The sequence below is a fragment of the Chaetodon trifascialis genome, chromosome 8 (genome assembly GCF_039877785.1).
Source record: "Chaetodon trifascialis isolate fChaTrf1 chromosome 8, fChaTrf1.hap1, whole genome shotgun sequence".
In the NCBI taxonomy this organism is placed as follows: Eukaryota; Metazoa; Chordata; class Actinopteri; order Chaetodontiformes; family Chaetodontidae; genus Chaetodon; species Chaetodon trifascialis.
In genome coordinates this window covers 5190927-5212148 of record NC_092063.1, presented here as the reverse complement: position 1 = coordinate 5212148, position 21222 = coordinate 5190927, and the positions used below count along the sequence as shown (strand labels likewise).

Below are 21222 nucleotides of genomic sequence, written 5' to 3'. Positions count from 1 at the left end.
AGCAAAATGTCGTGTTTTAAGGCAGTAAGCCTCCAACCTTCAGTTTCATCGGTGGGTGGCGGTAATGAGCTCCAACGTCCTGTGCCCGTACTGAGAAATAGCATCAAGAAGAAGAAGAAGACGACAAACGGAAATGACGTTGGCCCCTTTTCCTAACGAAGCTAGATAAACAAACAAAAGCAAAACATTATACAACGTAAATGTTGGAGTCTGGGACATTTTTTTATGTGTTTCTGTGTCTAGATATGTATATCAGGAGCTATTTATTCCCGTGACCACGCTACAGCTGAGGCTAAGAAGGACTAACATCGTACTTGCTAAGTTAGCTGACATGCTATTTAGCTTGTGCTGGTTAGCTCGACATGTTTATTTTAGTGCTGAAGCGAAGGAGCGCGACATGATGGCATGACACTGTCGCAGTGCTTGCGAGTAGCTACGCTTTCACTTTAAGGTATGCAGTTTGTTTTGAATTGACTATATCATCCAACTAAATAGTCAGTAAATATGCAAAACATAATGTCTTAGCTGAAGTTACTTTCGTCGTTGTGCGTCAGGACTCGGTTGTATAAAACGTGTACGTGTCCGTCAGAAGCTCTGCATTGTTCAGAATGATAACCTGTTACTGAACTTGAATTACACAAACTGCTCATGTCTTTGTCTTGTTTTTGTTATGTCCCTCGATTTAGCTTCTGTACGTTGCCTCATATTCACGCTCCCAAAGATGCAGCTACACATGATGATAACAAACTTTTTGTCTCACTTTCTCCGCTACATATTGGAAGGTTGCGGCAAACAGGTAAAACTGAAGTTTTAACCGGAACTGACTCCGTAAGGTCTCCACACCGTCACTATGGCGTGGGCCCTGAAGTTGCCTCTCACGGATGAAGTAATCGAGTCCGGACTGGTGCAGGACTTTGATGCCAGTCTCTCGGGCATTGGGCAGGAGCTTGGCGCTGGGGCATATAGCATGAGGTACTGTATAAGTTATGGACGGATTGAGCCCCCTGCTTTAAGTTTACTGTACTCACATTGATATTGACCAAAACATATCACCTGATTTGTGACAGTCCAGACTTGCTCAGTATTAGTAGTAAGTAGTGAGCTTAAAAGTAAGCAGTGTGTGTTGTCACTTGATCTAGACTTCAGTGTGACTTCATTTTATGACCGTTGAACTTGTTTTCAGGTTTGCTATTTATATTTTAACAGTTGTTTTGAGAATAATTTGCAGAACGTGTTTTTGGAGTGTGAGCTCTTTCATGTGGAGTAGATTAGAGATTCAACATGAAGATACTCAGTGTCTTTTTAAGATAAGTCGTCAAACTTTTCTGTGTAATCGAAGCTGTTTTGCTGTTTCTGTAGTCTTTCACATTTTCTCTCAGCGAGGCTTTGTATCCACGTCACTGCACTGAGAGATAGCAGAAGGGCTAATTAATCACCAAATGCAGATGACTTGCAGAGAAGTGACTATCAGATGACGAAATCTGATCGGGCCATTGGACTTATCCTATCAATATGCAGCGTATCCCTGATACATTAGAGTGAATATATCCACACGCAGTTCTGCATTTTTTCAAGTCTTATTGAGGAGTTTAAAGTCCAGATGGATATTTTATGATGTTTGTGCTCAGGTTTTCATGATGGAAATTTATGTGAAATCCATTTAGCTTTTGCTGACTCATGCACTTTTTGTGCCCTGTCCTGACTGGTTAAGTGCGCTGTTAAACGATACTGTACGAGCTGCAAGGTGCCCACTTGTTCTGAAATTCCTCTGTTGAGAAGAACCGTGAGATCCTGACGGGATACCTTGGTATTTAGTAGCGCTACTTCTATTTTAATTAATGAACTGCAAAGCTGACAAACACAGTAGTCCACCATTCAGTGGTGTCTCGTGATCACAGGTAGTGTCACACTCTCCATTTGACTTCACCTAATTTTTATCCTGCGGTTGAAAGTGACCAATTCTAACAATTAGATATTAAGGTAGTTTTTCTGTAGAGTTTTACTATGAAAAGGAAATAATGTGTGATCAGGCTTTGAACGGCATTGTTCTTCTGTCTCTGTTCTCCAGCGATGTACTCGCCCTCCCCATCTTCAAGCAGGAGGAGTCCAATCTGCCTCCAGACAACGACAACAAGATCCTTCCCTTTCAATATGTTCTCTGTGCAGCTACCTCGCCTGCCGTTAAACTGCATGATGAAACACTCACCTACCTCAACCAAGGTCAGCATCGGGATCCCAGCCACAGCGTGCTTTTCAGCTTTGTGTAAATCTATCTATGTCTAAGTCAAGAGCCGCTGAATGAGCATTCATTTGCCTTTGGTCTAGTGTTTCTAGATATTTCATTACCTGGATGACTGTAAATCTTCATAGAACAATTTAATGATATTGGAAAGTAGGGGTGGTGGAAAAAATCAATATGGAAATATTGCAGTATGGTTTGTGGGGGTATGTTTTCCATACACCAACACAGCGATATGTCCAGTTCAGCCTGTCGTCTGCTCCAGATGTGAAAGACATTCAAGGGTAACTTTTCTTTTTCTGTTACACAGATGTTGTGATGTATTGTGATTACCGTCATGTGGTATTACAGAATTGGCTCCATTGTTATCACGGGCAATATGCTGCGTCATGATAGTGTTGTGAGTTACTCTGTGAGTTCTGCCACAGAAACAAATGGAGGTTATGTATCAGCTGAATGTTTAGTGGTTTGCGACAGCCTTACAGGAACTCAGATCTTTCCATTCACTATCTGGACTTGTCATTTCAGGCCAGTCCTATGAAATTAGAATGCTTGACAATCGGAAAATTGGGGAACTTCCGGAAATCACTGGTAAAATGGTGAAGGTAAGATTCTGACGTCCTGGTTCACACGTGCATTATGTGAGTGTTAGCTTCAATCACATGAATTACTTCTCTGAATTTCAGAGCATCATCCGTGTGGTGTTTCATGACCGAAGACTTCAGTACACAGAGCACCAGCAGCTGGAAGGCTGGCGCTGGAACAGGCCCGGCGATCGCATCCTCGACCTGGGTGAGCGCTGAATGAAAAATGGCTGCTTTGGTGGCTCCGGGAGGTTCCGGTTGTTATGTGTTGGATTGGATTTGCGTGTGGGGAGAATGTTGCTGTGCAGTGCAGCCTTGTATGTGTTGTATTAACCATCCAGTAGTCTGGGAAGAAGTAATTTCAGGATATTGACTGTCAGCCTGAACTATAAGGACGAGGTTTAGACGACAGTGGTGATATTATTGAGAAGATGGTGTGCATTAAGAACTCTTTTGATAACTGCCTGTTTTACATTGATCCATTGCAGATATCCCCATGTCCGTTGGCATAATCGACCCCAGGGCTAACCCTACTCAGCTTAACACTGTGGAGTTCCTTTGGGACCCATCAAAAAGAACCTCAGTTTTTATCCAGGTAGCATGACAGACAACACTGTTGTTTTCCTGAATCACTTTCACTCATTAGAAGCATCGGCAGCAATCTGAGGCGTCTTTGAGCACTTTGGCATCATGGAGCTAAGCCTGTTAACATTTAGTGTACTCATCTGTTGTGTTTGGCAAAGTGGCAAGAAAACTGAAAGTCATTCTGTAGAACTACTAACATTCTCCTAAGTCATCATCATTCCCTTATAGATTTCAGTTTGATGTTTCTTTCCTGTTTAGGTACACTGCATCAGCACAGAATTCACCATGAGGAAACATGGTGGAGAGAAGGGCGTACCTTTCCGCATCCAGATCGACACATTTAAAGAGAACGAGAATGAAGAGTACACAGAACACCTCCACTCCGCCTCCTGCCAGGTCAAAGTCTTCAAGGTGAGGGAATGAGAAGAAACACTGATGGACAGCAATGCAGACATTAGCCATTTATGACCACCTCCTAAATTACCCCCACATGACCTGTTTGTATATAGACTTTTATTTATGTTGTCAGTCATTGGTGATCCATTTCTTGCATGTGTGCACATATTTGGCCATTAAAGCTGATTCTGATTCTGATTCAGCCTAAAGGTGCGGACAGAAAGCAGAAGACGGACAGGGAGAAGATGGAGAAGAGGGCGCCACAGGAGAAGGAAAAGTACCAGCCCTCCTATGAAACCACCATCCTGACAGAGGTCAGCGTATGACTGACATGTTAGAGGGAGGAATGATTAGATGAGGAGACGGGTCATCGTAATGAAACAACCTTATTTCACCAAAAAGGTCTATGGCCTTGGGTAATGGGCAGTTGGTCAACCTCAAAGTGTGCAACTAAGATTAATCTGTCGTTTATTTATTTTAGGAAAAATGCTCATCACAACATCAAAAGCAGCAAATTCTCACATTGAAAAGCTGCAACTTGAGAACATTTGCCATATTTGCCTGAGAAACAGCAAACAATTGATGGATTATCAAAATAGCTGACAGATTTTCTGCCTGTTGTCATTTCATGACTTTATTATCTCAGCTCAAATTCAGAAAAATTATTTAAGACGAGGAAATAAAATTGCAGTTGACACACAAACAGATTAAAGCAGAAACCATGTGGATGAATGAAATGTGAGGAATGAAAAGCTGCAGCTTTGAACTGGTGGCAGCAGAAATGTGTTTCAGACCTTATTTGGATGCCACAATAACAACAGCGCTGCTCTTTTGCAGTGCTGCCCCTGGCCTGAGGTCACATACGTCAACAACTCCCCGTCACCTGGCTTCAACAGCACGCACAACAGCTTCCCCGTTGCAGAAGGGTACGAGCGTTTTAATGATTTCTGCACATCCTTCATGAATAATGATGCTTGAGTTTCATTTGGTGTAAAATCCAGGTAGTTACTGAGTGTTTAGATTCTTCTTAATGTGGATTTTGTGTTCCTCCTGGGTTCTGACAGTCAGTTTTTCATCCTTTTCAGAAACGGATCACCAAACCACCAGCCTGAGCCCGTCGTTCCGGTAGCAGATGTAAGTACAAGTGCATTCCCGCTGTTTGGATTTACTGCCTGGCTGCCTCACTGCACCATATCATATTAATATGCAAAAATGCAAAGGTGACATCTGGGTGGTACACCTCTGCCTCGCAATCGATTCTCATGAAATAGAGAAAAATAAGCCTGATCTGTCTCAAGGTGTGAAAGAAAGCATTTAACAGTGATGTGTCAGAAAGACACATTCAACTCACATTGATCACATGATATCAGAAACCTCTATCACAGGGAAACATACAATGACTCAGTGTTTCTATTATTTCACCTTGAAAGATGACTTGTCAGAGGTTGAACATGCTGCATGTTTGGGCAGCTGGCAGGTTATGCTGGAGTCACTTAAATCCATTGAGAAGTGAAGGAAGGCTGATGTTACCAGAGCATTATTAAATATTAATGAACCTTTGCTCAAATGAAATTGTTGCATTATTTTTTTCTCACATTGTAAATTTACTCTGTAAGAAGATTAAGTTGAGAGAACCAGTTACTGTATCACCAAGAGTGGCAAGCAGCCAGTTAACAAGCTAATCCTGACTAATCCCTCGTGTTGATTTCTGGATTTAGAGAAGACTTTTTGGAAATGTTTTTTGGCCAAATTGCAGGATATTGACTTCTGAAAAAACCTTACATTTTGTAAAGTCTGCCTATTTTATCTGTGTCTTAACTGGACACGATTTTTAATGCTCTCTCAAGTATAGGATTCCAGAAAGCTGTGACGCTGTGTAACAAACTGACAGCAGTTTTCCAAAGTGTTCCTGAGCTCATGTGTTAATCCCCTTCATCTAGTCATGTGTTCACAAGGTGGTGAACCTCGCTCCATCCTCGCTTGTTAGTGACTGAGCCTTTCCAGGATGTCCCTTTCATACCCAATCATAACACTATCGCCTGATACCAATGAGCCTGTTTACCTGTGGAATGATCCAAACAGGTGTTTTTGGAGCGTTCCACATCTTTCCCAGTCTTTAGTTGCTCAGTTGCTTATTCAGAATAAGCAGATATTTACAGGAATCAATGAAACTGATGAGGTCAGACATTAAATATATTGTCTTTGTGCTGTTTTCAGTTGAGTATAAGTCAAAAAGGATGAGCACATCATCTCATTCAGTTTTATTTTACTCAGCGTCCCAGCTTTTCTGGAGTCAGGGTTGTGCAGGATGCTGTAAACAAAGCCATTTTCTTTCAGTCGACTTGTGCAAACTAACTCTGAAATAGTCTTTGAGGTGTTTGCAGTTCAGTGTTTCAGACTGGACTCTGTCTTTTTTTTTCCTCCTCAGAATTTGTTACCCACAGCAACACCACAAGATGCACAACAATGGCTTTTAAGAAACCGCTTCTCGCCTTTCTGTCGGCTCTTCACCAACTTCTCAGGTACAATTGCTCTCAAATACAGAACACTCATTCACTTTAGTGTCGTGTAACTTGTGCCTTTCACAGAACAGCTCGACAGAAGCCGCTGTTCGTTCCTCGGGCCATATCTAACATTTTAGAGAGGGAAGAGTGTGTAATGTGAGCGGAAATCAGGCCCTTTCAAACAGTCACGTCATTATGTAAATGAGGCAGTTTCACATGAGGGTCTCATGTGTGAATAAGCACCTTTTACATTAAAGTCTCGACAGCTGTAACATACCTGCATCACTGTCAGCGTGGCACAAAATACACATATACATCAAACTTGACAGATCTGACAGATCAGCAGTCTGGATGTCAGAACAGTTGATCAGAACCATTTTTAGTTTAGGTTCCCGTGCAGTGACGGGTGTTTCGCTCTTAAGCAAAGTGTCGTTTGTGTGTACCAGGGGCAGACCTGTTGAAGCTGACCAGGGAGGATGTCATTCAGATCTGTGGGCCAGCTGATGGCATAAGACTCTTCAATGCGCTGAAGGGACGGTGGGTCGTCTTTAATTGAATCCCATCCAGCATTACGTCGTTTATCTCATGCATAAAGAAAGGCATCACACATTTACGCGTATTTGAAATATTCTCTCTGCGGGTGCGGTTTGCAGGGTGGTTCGCCCGAGGCTGACCATCTACGTTTGCCAGGAGTCTCAGCAGACGCGGGAACAGCAAGTGAAACATGAAAACGGAGATGCCGCCGCTAACACTTTCTTTGGTCAGTGCATGAATTCAGAAAATGAAGTCAGGAAGTCACAGCGGCCGGCTGCGTCTGGCTCAGAAACACTAACCACAGCTTGACATTTTTACACTTTGGTTTTCGTAAAGATTAAACGAACAAGATATAACATGTTAGTTAGTAAATGTTAGAGATGCTGGTTGGTAGATTTGTTACCCTTGGACAGAGCCACATTAACCATTTCCCCTGTTTCCAGGCTTTAGGCTAAGCTAAGCTAACAAACTGCTGACTAGCTTCTTTTTTAGCATACAGACACGACAGTGGTATCGATCTTTTCATCTCACTGTCAGGAAGAAACGAGTTAACATATTTTCCAGAATATCTGACTGTTCCTTTCACTCTAAATTTCTCTCTATGCTATTCCTTCTCTTGTTGTCTCTTGTTGTAGCCGCCGCTGCTCGTGCTACTACCCTGCTCTTGAGTTTATGTCAAACTATTTGTTGTGTAGCTTTTAAAGTAAAGAGGACTCTTGACTTGTGTTGCATTTTTGTACAGTCAGTTTTGATCCCCAAAATACAGACACGCAGTGTTTACAATACTTAAACTCCCCCTAAAACCATAGTTTAATCATAATAGAGATCTTACCAAAGAAATGACTGAATTGTACATTTTTGTCTTCCAACCTGTTGTTTGGCTGCAGTGTATCACGCCATTTACCTGGAGGAGCTCACAGCTGCTGAGCTGACGGAGAAGATCGCGCAGCTCTTCAACATCTCACCCAGACAGATCAATCAGATTTTCAAACAGGGTCCCACTGGCATCCATGTACTGGTCAGTGATGAGGTAAGACCGTGTTTCCCTCCTGTAAGCACACCACGCTCTGCCTTTCACAGTCACAGATGCAGAGCAGTCGTCTTTACACATACAAGTAAAAAGCTGGAGCTTGTTTCCCGCCTGCATTTAACATTTACTCTTTTTAACAGATGATTCAGAACTTCCAGGATGAAGTGTGTTTTGTGTTGGACACAATGAAAGGTATTGGAGTGTGGCATGAATGCTGATGATCTGCTCGTTTCTATATTTAACATAGAGCCTTTATCATTGGAGGTTTATTTATAACACCCTCTCCTGCTGTGTTTTCCTTTTCTTTCCAGATGACACAAGCGACGGCTACCACATCATCTTGAAGTGAACAGGCAGAAGGACGTTGCTGTCTTCTTTAGACCCGATCCAGTCAGCCCCTCTAGAGTGTCATACTCCTCACTGTTCCTGGAATATGTGGAGATGCCCCAAGAAACCCCTTGAGGTCATTGGGAGGAATATGTGACTGAAGCACCTGGCCCTCTCCTCACTATACCTTATTGTCTTACTTTTGAGGGAGTGACTGTTCCCACAGCGAGCTAACGGTCTCCTCCTCGCCCTGCCATTGTCTCCCCATGAACAGCTGCATTTTCCTCTGTCGCTTATGTCTCATGAAAGAGGTTAGTGGCACTACAGCTGCTATCAGTGTCTATTTGTTAGCTGAGCATCTGGTGTGCCAAAGCTTGTTTGTCGTCTCTTAAAAAAAACCCCAAATAACAGGAACTCAAAAAAAAGAAAATCAATGCGACAAAAACAAGAGATACTCGAGTTTCAGTCTGCATTGCAGCGTGATTTCTTGTCTTCATCCCAGGTTGCCTTATTTAAGCCAGCCTAAAGAAACATGGTATCAAAAACACCATCACAGTCGCATTACAGAGCCGCGAGAGGCATCAAAATCAGCAATCAGGACATTAAGAGAAAGCACAGGAATCCAGCTGTTCTCCCTAACATCTGTGATTCCTTGAAAGCCAACGTCAGTCTTTCACTGGTTTGAACTGTTACGTCTAACTTTTTCCAGACTCCCAAACACTGTTTTGGTCCTTATGGTTCGTGTAGAGTGCACAGCAGCACTTGTGGTTGTTACTTATGAATCTTGAATGATGATGAAACACTGTCTACGTTAGTGATCACAGTGGCAACACCAGCAAACTGTCTGCGGTCCACGTACCCGCCTCCTCGACCTTTTTTCAGCATTTCGTTATGTCATTTCATCATTTCATTATTTTTAGCCATTTCCCAACATTAATTGTAAATAGATCGTAATTTTAAAATGTTTTCACAAGTAATCAAGTGTTACTTTTGCTGATTTTTTTTTTTTTTTTTTTTTAACATACTTGCATCGTCATTGTTTTTGGACGTTACCACTTCCAGATACTAATACATGTAACGGGTTGTCTGCCACACCAGAGCTGCATGTGAAAAGATGTGGTTAACTTGTGTTGACTCCTTTGTACTGCTTACATGAAATTGATAGTTTGACATTGTTAGATGTCCATCTTTGCCCCCATGTCATCAGCATTATTAAAATACTTACCCATGTACTGGTCCCCATCTGTCGTCCGTCTCCTTACAGTCTGAAAGCATTGTGTTTGTAACGGTATCCTAAATGTTCTCGAGCTCCTCAGAATATGCTGAAAGGTGACAAATTATTTTATTAATGTCATTAAACGCATGGCTTTCCCTACCTGCTGGCCAGATGTGGAGGCTTGCTACAAATATGCACAGTCACAGATAATAATATGATGTCATATAATGTAAATCACATTGAGTCAAGATGCAGATTTATGCTAAATATCATCAGTGTCATGATAACTGTAACATTTTGCACGTCTGCTTCTGCTCAATATGAACAAAGGAGCAAAAAAAGCACTTCATTTCCCAGCATGCCCCGGTGCAGGTCATGCCTGTGATGTCACAATAAGTATATATACGACTACAGGGAAGAATTCCTTCCTCCATTGTTACATTGTAACAAACGGGGCCGGGGCGGAACGGGGGAGGAAGGCGTCTTCTCGTCCCAACATTTGCAACATTTGGACACCAACGGGGTTAAAATAACACTAAAAATAAATAAAACAATCCGCGTTCATGCGAGAAGACAGCGGAGTCAACCAAGCCCGACCGAACCCGCCCCGGTGAGGAGAAGGGACAGACCGACACATATGTCAGCGGATTTGTCCATCGCAAGGCGTTTCGAAGCTCACGTCAGGAAGAGAAGACATTCGGCTGTTTACGTTTTTCACACTGCGCCGAAAATGTCGGGAAACAAATCGCGGCCGAACATATGACGCCCCCGTTCCTGCCGTGTGTCCTTTAAATAGCGAGGCATGCACCGTCTCAGTCCCAGCCGCAGGTCTAACAGGCAGCCCCTGCTCTCCCCGCGATCCTCCCGGTGTGCAGAACAATGAACACGGAGCACAAGTGAGCCCCATCCAGTCACACCGGAGTGCTGCAGACCGACAGCCACGCCAGCTTTTTGGCCACAGATTGCTTCGGGTCCAGGGCTGCAGTCTGGAGACCAGGTTCGGGGATTTTCGGTGTCGGCGCAGAAAAAGCATCTCACGGGGCGTTGAAAGATTGATGTGCAGCTCATTCTGGAAAAGGGAAACGACCTGCGAGCTGGTTGCAATAAGGGTCCCTGTTTCTGCCTCAGGTAAGAGGGTTTAATGTTACATTTGCCCTTTTGTGTGTGTGTGTAAGAGAGACAGAGAGTGTGTGTGTGTGAGAGAGAGTGTGTGTAAAAAATGGGAAGAGCTGGCATACTGGAGAGAGAGAGAGAGAGAGAGAGAGAGAGAGAGAGAGAGGGCGGTTAAGTCTTTGCCTGTCATGTCCAACCTCCCCCAACACAGTCTTGCTGCAGGCACACTTAAACAAATACACCCCCAACACTGCCTGTCCCTGAAGGTAAATACACCATGACGGCACCGTGGTGTGTATGCACACCGTAAGCTGCCACTGTGCAACTCAAAGGAGCAGGAGGGGGTCTGATCCTCATAAGAGAACTGATCCAGATATCAAACCCAGCCTCTGCTCTGTGTGCCCTATTTCCCCAGCTCACACTGAGTCCACCAACATCTGTTCATCACAGCCTTCACATGTCTCACATTGGGTTCAAACCTCATTCATAAAGGGAAAAACCACATTAAAACTGAGTCTGATGTGCTGCCTCACAGTGTGCAGCAGCTCCCTCAGCATCAGGACGCAAATTGATTGGCCTCACGCCCTCCGCTCATCATTCACGTTTGGGATATTGAACCTCATTTCCGACCCGGCCAGAAAGTGGCCTCGTCTTGCAGTGAAATCGCTCCGGCTGCAGCAGCTGTTTCATTATTCAGGATCCACGGGGCAGCTCCTGGAGATGCCTCTGTGTGACATCACCGCGACCACCTCTGCATGCACGAGCCGCACATGTAGAAATATTCCACACGAGTCCTATTTAAAGCTGGATTTTCCCCCTGGAGGACTTCCATTTGGAGCGGTCCCATTGAGGAGCGAGGATGCAGGGTGTTGCTGTCGGTAGCGTGTGACACGTTAACCCCGGCCTAATTAGACATTTGCCTCGTGCAGGTGTAGAGTTGCGTGGTAAAACATGAATCACCTGTGGAGGTACCCTTTTCAAAGGGAACACTAATATCAAAAGCTTCAGGTGCAGTTTTGAACATGCAGCAGTATTCATTTGTTTGGTTTGCGTCTTGAAAATCTAAAACTTTGTGCGATGCAGTTTGACCACAGGAATGACGAACCCTAACATACGACACATGCTCACTGCTGGCACTCACCTTGTTTGACCTCTCCTGCTGATGCGATCGATCAGCGTTCAGATCCTCTCCCATCGACCCCCTCTGCGCTGTTTGTAGCAGAACTAAGGCAGGAAAAAAGAGCCATAGAGATCGTTCGCTTCAAGGCCGTTCGCATAAACCGTGCTTGCCTAGTTGCCATGGTGACGTTTCGAGACTTGATGATTTCAAAGTAGGATTTCATGGGAGATGGGTGGCGGGTGGGGGGGAGCGGAGGGAGGAAATGATGGAGCTGGAATACAGATGAAAGGAGACGGGAGCAAACAGCTGATGTCACCTTTTTGTTCCTGTCTGGCCTCACACACGAACACCTTGATCCAGATGATCCAGTTCAGTACGACTAACAGGAGCATTTTGCCTTCATGGCGCTCAGCAGTTATCCCCCTGCCTCTAATTAATGAACGTTTGTGTCCCAAGTGTCCACTTTTTCACGTCATGCTTTGTCCGTGGCGTGACGCGTGCTGCTCTGTGCCCTCAGACACCGAGTTTCCATGGAGGCAGGCTCGTCCCTCAGCCTCAAACGAAGATATGAAGAGGTGGACAACAGCTCTCCATTCTCTACGCCGAAGGACTCCGACGATGACATCTCCAGCAGCGACAGCGCCGATAGCTGTGACAGCCTCAACCCCCCCTCCAGCACTGCATTCACCCGTAAGGAACAAGAGGGGACTCACGTTAAAGGCAATACGCTGTAAAACCCACTCAAACAGTTCATCTGCAAAAACCTTTAATTGCTCTTGTGTAACATCCCAAATCTCTTTCCCCACCTCAGCCACGTCCATCCTCAGGCAGCACAAGCCGTCACCGGGGGGGAAACGGGTACGCTTCGATGTGGTGACGGTGTATTACTTCCCCCGGCGGCAGGGATTCACCAGCGTGCCCAGCCAAGGGGGCAGCTCCCTGGGCATGGCCCGCCACCACTCCTCCATCAGGCACTACACGCTGGGCGAGTTCGCCCGGGAGCAGGAGACGAGCCACCGGCACACTTTACGCCAGCACCTGCGGCAGGAGAAGCTCAATGCCCGCAAGATGAAGGTAGGGTTCACTGTCCGCCTGAGAGCTCAGGACTGAGTTCAGGTCGACCCCCTTGTGTTACAGGGAGCCTTCAAGGGGGGGTCAAGTTTACAGTTTGCATATGATGACTCAACATCTTGTGCACCCTTGATTGATTTATATCTTTACTCAAGTACATTTACTCAACTACTGTACTTATGTACAGCATTCAGGTACTTGTGCTTGTTATGATACTTAATGCTTCTACTCCACTCTGTTCCAAAGGGGGGATATTGTAGTTTTTACTCCACCACATATATATTACATCTGAAATTACTGGATGCTTTTCAGATAAAGATTACACATAATCCAGTTCTTTTTTCTTGACACCCTTTAAAAACCAACAAGCAGACAAATAAAAACAGTCACTTGTCACATTTCAGATGAGTTCGCAGATCCATCGGAGAGATTTGCCTCATAGACTTCTGAGTGGTTTCATTTAAGTATGGAACTGTTTTGAGGTTTATGCCTCAAAACAGTCCCAAAAATGTGTGAAATTTGTGGAGCAAAACTATTATTTTCTTCCCCACGAGTCACCTCACAAGCTTCCAGATTAGGGAACAGAACTCCACTTCAATCAGCCACAGCAGTAAAATGCTGCTCATGAACTGACACATCAGCATTAAAATGTAATAAACTTTAGTGATCATAGATCAGTACGGTACAATTGGGTATGAAAGGAGCATCCTGGGAAGGCTCAGGATGGAGCGAGGTTCACCACTTTGTGAACACATGATTGGATGAAGGAGATTTCTACACAAGCTCAAGAACATTTCGTAAAACTTTATTTATTTTGCACAGCGTATCAACTGTTAAAAGAATCATGGCTGTATTATGCACTTGAGCTTTGAATAAAGAATCAGTCTGTCGTTGCCTTCAGCTCACAGTCTTACACCAACTGTCGTCCACAGCTGACAAGGAACGGCACGGTGGAGTGCGCTCAGGCAGACCTGCTGACTCTGGACGACGTATCCGATGAGGACCTGGACGTGGACGGGGTGGAGGTGGACGACTGTTTCTTCCTTCAGCCGCTGCCCACCAAGCGCCGTCGAGCCCTCCTGCGAGCCTCCGGCATCGCCCGCATAGATGCGCGGGAGAAAGCTGAGCTCAGAACCATCCGCCTCTCGCGGGAGGAGTGCGGCTGCGACTGCCGCCTGTATTGCGACCCTCGTCACTGCGGCTGCAGCCAGGCGGGGATTAAGTGCCAGGTAAGGTTCGCCTGCGTGCACATGCAGAAAGAAGAGAGCCGCTGTGCAGTGTAGGGAGGCACCGATCCGATATTGGTATTGGTCCCGATATTGAAGAAAATTCTAGATTGGATATCAGTGACAATGGACCCGATACATACGGGCCGATCTATTCAGTCTGACGTTATGCTATAGACGCTGAGTGGCATCATGTGCATGCAACACGCAATGCTGAAGCGCACATATTGTGGGCCGCATTGTTTTCAAAATAGAGCGAGCGAAAGGAGCGAAAGGCTATCTGGAACTTTTTCACACTGTCTCAGCCTACAAACTCGACGGCTACTTGCAATACCTGCGCAGTAAATGTTCCGAGGGGCGGTGGTAAAATGTCAAGTTATAACACGACCAACTTAATCATTCACCTACAGAGATTTCACGCCAGGGAGCACGCTGACTTCATTGAACTGAATAAACAAAAAGGAGGCGGTGTGACGCAGCTAACTTTGAAGGAGATGAAGGAAAGAGGTGGAAAATTTAAACCTAATAGTGTGCAGGCAACAAAAATCACAGAGAGGATGTCCCAAGTCACTTTTAAGTTTAACTGCACGCTGGCTGGATGAGAGTTATGTGCCACACAGTGCAACGCCCGATGCTACAAACTTCGGTGGGTCACACAGCAGTGACGCGATCGCGGCTACCCTGAAGGAAATGTTTGAAGTACGTTGAGTAAAGTCCACGTGATTCTGAGGGACAACGGCAGCAACATGCGAAAGGCGATGGACAGCGTGAGAGTGCGTAGTTTAGGCTGCGTCGCACATACAATGCAGCTGGTTGTCAACGAGGGACTTCTATCAGAGCGCTGTGAGTGATACCAAGACAGATCCAGTTACACTTGTTTTTTTTTTTTTTACATGTTGTTTGACCAAGCTAGAGAAGCTGTTGGTTTAAGGTTGTTGTACTGGTGCATAGTTATTAAATAAATAACTCACATTTATATCTGGTTGTTTTTAGTTAAGTCTGATGCACAAAAGAATGATCCCAGTCTTTTCCGCACAATGAAACATACCATTTGTTAGGTAATTCAGCGCTGTCTTTCTGCATCGGTACCGGATCGATATCGGCTGAAACCTTAGATATCGGTATCGGTATCGGTATCGGAGGTGATCCCTAGTGCAGTGTGCTCAGCGTTCACTGCTGATTAAAACGTGTGCTCTGTTTGCCATATTTGAATAATGTTTAATATGAAGTCATGTGGAATTTGCTCTGCTGCAGGCTGTTCTCAGGGAAAGTCTTCTGACATCACAGAGGGAAAAGCACAGACGTAGAAAATGAATGATCAGTTCCATTTAGCTGCTTCAGTTTCAGCGTCCTGGGGATGGGAATGCTGCCTCATACACTGGAGAATGACGAAGCCTGTGCTTTTCCTGCTATGACAGGGCAAAATGTTTGCTGAGAAAAGGCCGATTCATTTCATTTTAAGCAGATGTCTGATGGACTGTGGAGTGATGTGATTATACTGTCAGCCAGTTTCATTCAGCCTCTGAGCCTGGACTGTGCATCCATGAAATAAACATGTCCAGTTATTCCAGTGAGTCTGTCACCTTAGAAAGTGGCTGCATCGATGATTTCAATTCCTGAGGCACTTCTGCTGATTTATTCTGCTTGCTGCCACTTGAAAATGGTCACTTTCTCTCTCTTCCATTTGTGCAAACTGAGTGTCTGTGCTTTATTTTCCAATATGTGCACCTGAAGGACCGTCTGTGCATGTGCACAGTTGATATGACAGACTGTCACAGACTGTGACTTGTTCTAAGGGATTGTGAATAGAATATTCAAAGCCTTTCTGTGCGATACAGGACTGCAGCCAGATCGATTCATTGAGACTGAAATTCAATTTTCGTTGTATCGATTGATGCAGTGAAATCAGCAGAATTCATAAATCAAAGCTCGACCTGGTGAATCAGTCATCACCTCCTTTTATTTGGACACCTCATTTCCCTCATTTCCAATCTATGAAATGAAAGAATCATCGATGCAGGCTGGTTCGTTTGTGCACGTCTGTGCTGACAGCGAAGGATCAGAGTCCAGGTAGAGTTTCGTGTTAGAATAAACAGAAGTATTAAAACACATATGCTTAATGTTTGAAGAAAGAGAAGACATCCAAGGTGGCATCTGGCTGAGCGTCTGTTCAGAGCTGCAGCGATTAAGTCGTTTTTCTTGTCTTACATTGAATGATTTCTCTCTTTCTTGGTGTGCTTGAATCTGTTGGCAGGAAGTGCATCTCCACCTCAACCTGGTTGCCATGTTTTTTTCCTTGAGCTCATCTGGCCATGTGTGTCATCTCTCTTACATAACTTATATGACACTAATGTTGAACTGACGCTGAAAGGAGGCCCGTAGTTCTGGAGACCGAGCGCACGACATGAACATTAAGTACAGTATTTATGTACTTAAAACAGGGACATCTGAACATAGGAACATGGTCATCTAATGTTTGCATTTAAAGAGTTATGGTTATGGTTCTGCATGGCTGTAGATCCTGTATTTAAACCTCTGGAAGTAGCCTCTGGGATGACGGTGTCTACAGAAAAGGACGGACAGTGAAGCATGATGTTCGCAGCAGCCTCAAAGTGTTGCTTTCGAGGTTTTCCTGCACAAATTGGGAAAGATAACAGAAGCATTTACTCAAACTTTACTTCTGACTTGTGGGATAAAAGAAGGTCTCTCAAGAGTGTGTGTCAGTATTAGCTATAATTAAAAAAACACATCATAAAGGAGTAACGCTGAGGACTGTTTACTCTCCAGCCTCCCAGAATCCAACATCCAGACCTCCACATATTACTCCAGGACTCTCAGGAGACTAGAAAGGCTCCTTCTCTCTGATTGCTGCAGCTAGCTGCTAGTCGCAACCGTCACCTGCAAAACAAACAAATGCATTTCGCCTGAGAAGGACACAACGTTGCATTATCAAACAAACGGCACGATTATAATGAAAACGCTTCTCGATCCCATCTGCACGCCGAATTCCTGTGTGCAGCAAGCAAACTCCATGCTTTATGATTTTGATGCATTTTTATCATTAATCTTTTTTGGTATGTTTTCTCTATCTCAGCCTGGCTTTTTACACATTAACCAGATATTCTCTTGGTTGCCATGAGTTTTTCCTTCATCTCCTCACTGTGGCATGTGTGTCATCCCTCTCATATAACATATGACACTAATGTAAACGAGTCGGTAAATTCCTCCACCTGTTCCTGTTGAAATGCCATGAAACTGAAACTGAAAGGACTTCTGTTCGTCCTCAGGTGGATCGAATGTCTTTCCCATGTGGCTGCTCGAGGGACGGCTGCGGCAACGTCGCGGGCCGCATCGAGTTCAATCCCCTGCGTGTCAGAACTCACTACCTGCACACCATCATGAAGCTGGACCTGGAGAAGAGGAGGATGCTGATCCAAGGGTCTGGGGACCAGTATGCTGAATCTGACCCGCTGCCCTCCCCCTCTTCCACTTGCCCCGCTTCTCCAGACCCGTCCTCAGTGGCAGGCCTCGACTCCGAGCCGGAGGACAGCGAGGTGCAGACGGTGGTGGAGGTTCAGGATCTCCTGGCGGAGCAGGACATTCTGGAGCGGGAGAACGAGACCGCTGTGTTGCATCTGCAGAGCGCGGAGGAGCAGGAGAGGAGGGAGAGGGAGGAGGCGGAAGGGGAGGCAGTGCAGCAGGAGCTGGGCGCCGGGGGTCTCACAGAGCAGCCTCTCTGCCTCATGCCTGCTGCCTTAGGAGGGGAGCTCCCTGAGCAGGCTGAGGTGCCAGGTGTGGAGCAGGTCCTCCTGCAGGGGCCGTTCCCCACGGGGGCCACCGTCCTCTGCATCACTGACAACCAGGAGGAGAGCCCCTCTGACCTCCTCAAAGACTCCACGTCTCTGCTGTACTATCAGCTCAGTCCCATAGAGCCCGGAGCCTTCGAGACCCTGCCCAGAGCGGAGGAGGCTGAGCAGGAGGAGCGCTCGGTGAAGGAAGCCGCCTCAGGAGGAGGCGAGCGTGCGGAGAGGAAACAAGAAGGAGGAGAGGAGTCGAAGGGTGATGCGCCCGAAGAGATCACCTGCAGGCCGAGTTTGGGCAAGTCTTTGACCAATGTGATTCTGTGCTCAGAGGAATGCGAGGAGGAGAGGCCCTCGAGTCCCCCGCAGAGCCTCCCCGAGGAGCGGTGCCAGCGGGGGTCCTGCGTGGAGGCAGGAGCAGACCCACTGCCTCCTGAAGTTTAGCTCTAGCTTCTCTGCAGATATTTTGCACAATAGCTTCATCTAAGATGATAAAATTACACATTACACATTTATTACTGCTATCATCGAGAATGATTACAAGTTGCAACATCGTGTAGTGGCTGTCATCGCCAACACATGAGGAAGGGGCGGGGGGGGTGATGAAAGCACATACAGATCGCTCCCCAGAAGTAATATGGATGCAGTTACAAGGCAACATTGTACGTAGTTCTGTTGGGGGTGGTGAACGCGGCCTTAGTGGAAAACCATGAAAACACTCGTGCGTAGGCGTCGTGTGTCGATGAGAAAGTACAGCGAGTAGCGCTTTGTTAAACGCAGCGAACACAACGTGCGAATGCTGACATAAGCCTTTTGTTTGGTGATGTATTAAGCTATCAACACTAAACACAAATTGTTGAGCAGTGCGCAGGAAGCTGGTGTGTTCCGACACTGACCGGCTCACGTTCCATTACAGCAACCGTGAGCTGTAGCCAAGCCAAATGAAGGCCTCTGATAGTCTCCTCCGCTGAAAATAGACCTAATAATCCTGGAAATACTTGTTTTTTGTGTACTGTATATGCATTTGCAAAGTGCAAGACAGAGCCGAGGTTGCTGCTTTTTTTTTTTTTTTTTTGACCTGTATGCACATTGTGAACTGAGGGCAGCGAGCGTTGTGGCTCCGCTGTGATGAAGGTGAACCGACGGCGAGCAGCAGACGAGCGCTGTCCTTAGCTGCAGCTCACCTCGGGCTGCTCGTGCAAACGCAGTCGATTTAATATTACTTATTGTTTCTCTGAGTAATGTGTCTTTTGTGGGTTAGTTGTTTTGAAGTCCTCACAGTCTGTTTTTTTTTTATTTTTGGGTGAAAGAAAGTGTTATTTCTCTCATACTCCGACACTTACATGCCATGTAGACACTCGTGTCATGTGATGATGAAATCCCAGAATGCATCTCCTGGTTCAGTGTCAGTGTTCACTGTTAGGAAGAGAGGATTCTGGGTCATTTCATGTGAAGAAAATAGCATTTAAAGAGTCAAAGAAAATAATAACAGCCTGTGCTGATGAAGGTAGTTCTACAAAATAATGATGTGATGTTACTAACTTATGAAGCAGATTGACAACCTGAATTTGTATATTTTATGTTCAATCTGTGCAGTGTGTGTGTGTGTGTGTGTGCATGTGTGTGCGTGTGTGTGTGCGTGAGAGAGAGAGAGAGAGAGAGAGAGAGGAAGCTGTGTATGCATCTGTGTGTGCATGCACACGTGTATGTACTGTATTATGAAGAGGGGGGGGAGGGGGAGTATATTAGTGAGGATACATATTTTATTCCTGAAAGGTGCTGATGTTACAGATTTACAATCCACTGACTTTTCTCCCCACCGCCATGAGAAATACGATTTCGAGGAGCCGTTTCTTGGTGACTGATGTGAGAGTTAAAGTGTTGGAGGGCCTCTTGTAGGAACGCAATAGCTACCGCACTGCAAATCATTAAGGAGGCGAGTCTGGAATGAGGTGTTTTGTCGTCGAGTATGTAAATGCAATCGTATAACATTTCTGGTCTTTAAATGTCTTTTTTAAGCCGTGTCTGATTAATACTGATCTGCGTAAGTGTGCCGACTCTTCTTACACAAAATCAGTCCTTTGTTCTGTTGCCTGAAATTTCAGCTGTTGCTTTTGGTAACACGGGATGTGCTGCTGTGTATGAGACGTCTGATGTCTTTCTTTGCCTTTTTTTTAATGTCTTAATATAAATCTGCTTAAGAGTTGCACCACAGCAGTGGTTTCAAACCTAATTAAGCGATGCTTTCATCCATCGGATTTTAACAAAGCAGTCTCATGTCGTCGTTGTGAGGCTGTAGATTTATTGTGGCCCTTTGTGTTCGCGTGACCTGCCTTGACATAGTGCCATCTTTGAAGTGATGATGATTACAAGCTGCCTATTGTTGAGCTTTTGTCCTCGGCTTTCTACGAATAGACTCTGGTTTGGGACCACTGCATCAAATCAACTCCACTACACTATGTGATTGTGCGTTTTCTCAGTGTGAAAGGAGTGCGTGATTGTTGAAAAGACTGGTAAGTTTAGACTTCATCTAAAAGCTGTGAGAACTGCTCTCATGCTAACTGTTGCCTAAAGTGGACAAAAGGTTTTTTTTATACAAATAAAAACAATAAAACATTTTAAAAAGGATAAGGTCTTGTGTGTTGATTTTAGCCATTTATAAATCTTTGCTTCACATAATGACAGCATTAAAAATTACAGGTCATGCTGCCATTGATGAGCTTTTGCCATGACCTTGATTTGGCTCGATATGGACATGATGTCCACCATTTATTCATAAAATCTCCTGTGATGATGATCCATGTTTTCCATAACAGAGGAAACTACGAATCTACAATATTTTCCTTGATAGCAGGAGAAATTTACTCCAAAGCAATTATGTTCCATATATTTCATTGTTTCTACTTAAAAAATTAGGATTTAATAATTAGCTTAAACTGATGTGATTGACCCAAGAATGTGTGAAATCTGTACATAATGTGTCTCTGAAGCAAGAAAACCTGAAGCCTTTGTCCTCATTCAGACTCGCGGGTCATGACAATAACTGCCTGTGGGGTACAATACAATCTGTGGCCACTAGATGGCAGCATAAACCAAGTGCAGTCCTCAACTGAACAGCTTACCACATGCAGTATTTGTACCACAAATAGGATTCATTCACTGCAGTTGTTGCTGAAATCTTACACTACTGATGTTATTGCACCACTGGAGATATTAGCAGTACAAGTCATCTTTAGAGATGCGCATGTGATGCAAGCTTAGTGAACTTACAACAGCCTCTTTCACTCGCACTGACCTGGCTGAGATTCCTCAGAATGACCAGTGGCAGCAAGTAACATCCTTTTCAGCATATCTTACAGCTTGCAGGGGACCTCTGGTTTTTCACCGGGTACAACAACTTTGATTGTGAAAGCCAAAATATTTGCTCTCTTTCCTCCTCAATAGCAGGAAGTCTCTGGCTGGGGAAAGTGACACAAT

The 21222-nt window shown here is 45.0% G+C and overlaps 2 protein-coding genes and 1 long non-coding RNA gene across 4 annotated transcripts; 2 read left to right on the top strand and 1 right to left on the bottom strand.

Annotated features, from left to right (window-relative positions):
* Positions 1 to 99: 99 nt before the first annotated feature.
* Positions 100 to 9441, top strand: tfcp2 (transcription factor CP2). Its single transcript, XM_070967959.1, has 16 exons — positions 100 to 451; positions 783 to 972; positions 2069 to 2220; positions 2768 to 2844; positions 2926 to 3031; positions 3312 to 3418; positions 3667 to 3819; positions 4008 to 4118; positions 4642 to 4730; positions 4890 to 4938; positions 6233 to 6326; positions 6755 to 6845; positions 6962 to 7068; positions 7730 to 7872; positions 8013 to 8064; positions 8184 to 9441. The coding sequence occupies exons 2-16, from the start codon at positions 851 to 853 to the stop codon at positions 8219 to 8221; spliced, it is 1491 nt and encodes a 496-aa protein (XP_070824060.1). The 5' UTR covers positions 100 to 451; positions 783 to 850; the 3' UTR covers positions 8222 to 9441.
* On the bottom strand, positions 7729 to 8268 carry LOC139334792 (uncharacterized). The gene is made up of 2 exons (XR_011602402.1): positions 8152 to 8268; positions 7729 to 7907 (listed from the first exon to the last, which is right to left on the bottom strand). It is a non-coding gene; the product is annotated as an uncharacterized lncRNA (long non-coding RNA).
* A 394-nt stretch (positions 9442 to 9835) lies between the features above and the next one.
* Positions 9836 to 20342, top strand: csrnp2 (cysteine-serine-rich nuclear protein 2). Of its 2 annotated transcripts, none has more exons than XM_070967957.1 (5): positions 9836 to 10543; positions 12166 to 12368; positions 12460 to 12722; positions 13652 to 13948; positions 17233 to 20342. In XM_070967957.1, the coding sequence occupies exons 2-5, from the start codon at positions 12179 to 12181 to the stop codon at positions 18187 to 18189; spliced, it is 1707 nt and encodes a 568-aa protein (XP_070824058.1). In that variant the 5' UTR covers positions 9836 to 10543; positions 12166 to 12178; the 3' UTR covers positions 18190 to 20342. The 2 variants fall into 2 exon arrangements, with proteins under 2 accessions (XP_070824058.1, XP_070824059.1); XM_070967958.1 differs by having other exon boundaries at positions 9848 to 10543; positions 12166 to 12338.
* Positions 20343 to 21222: the final 880 nt, after the last annotated feature.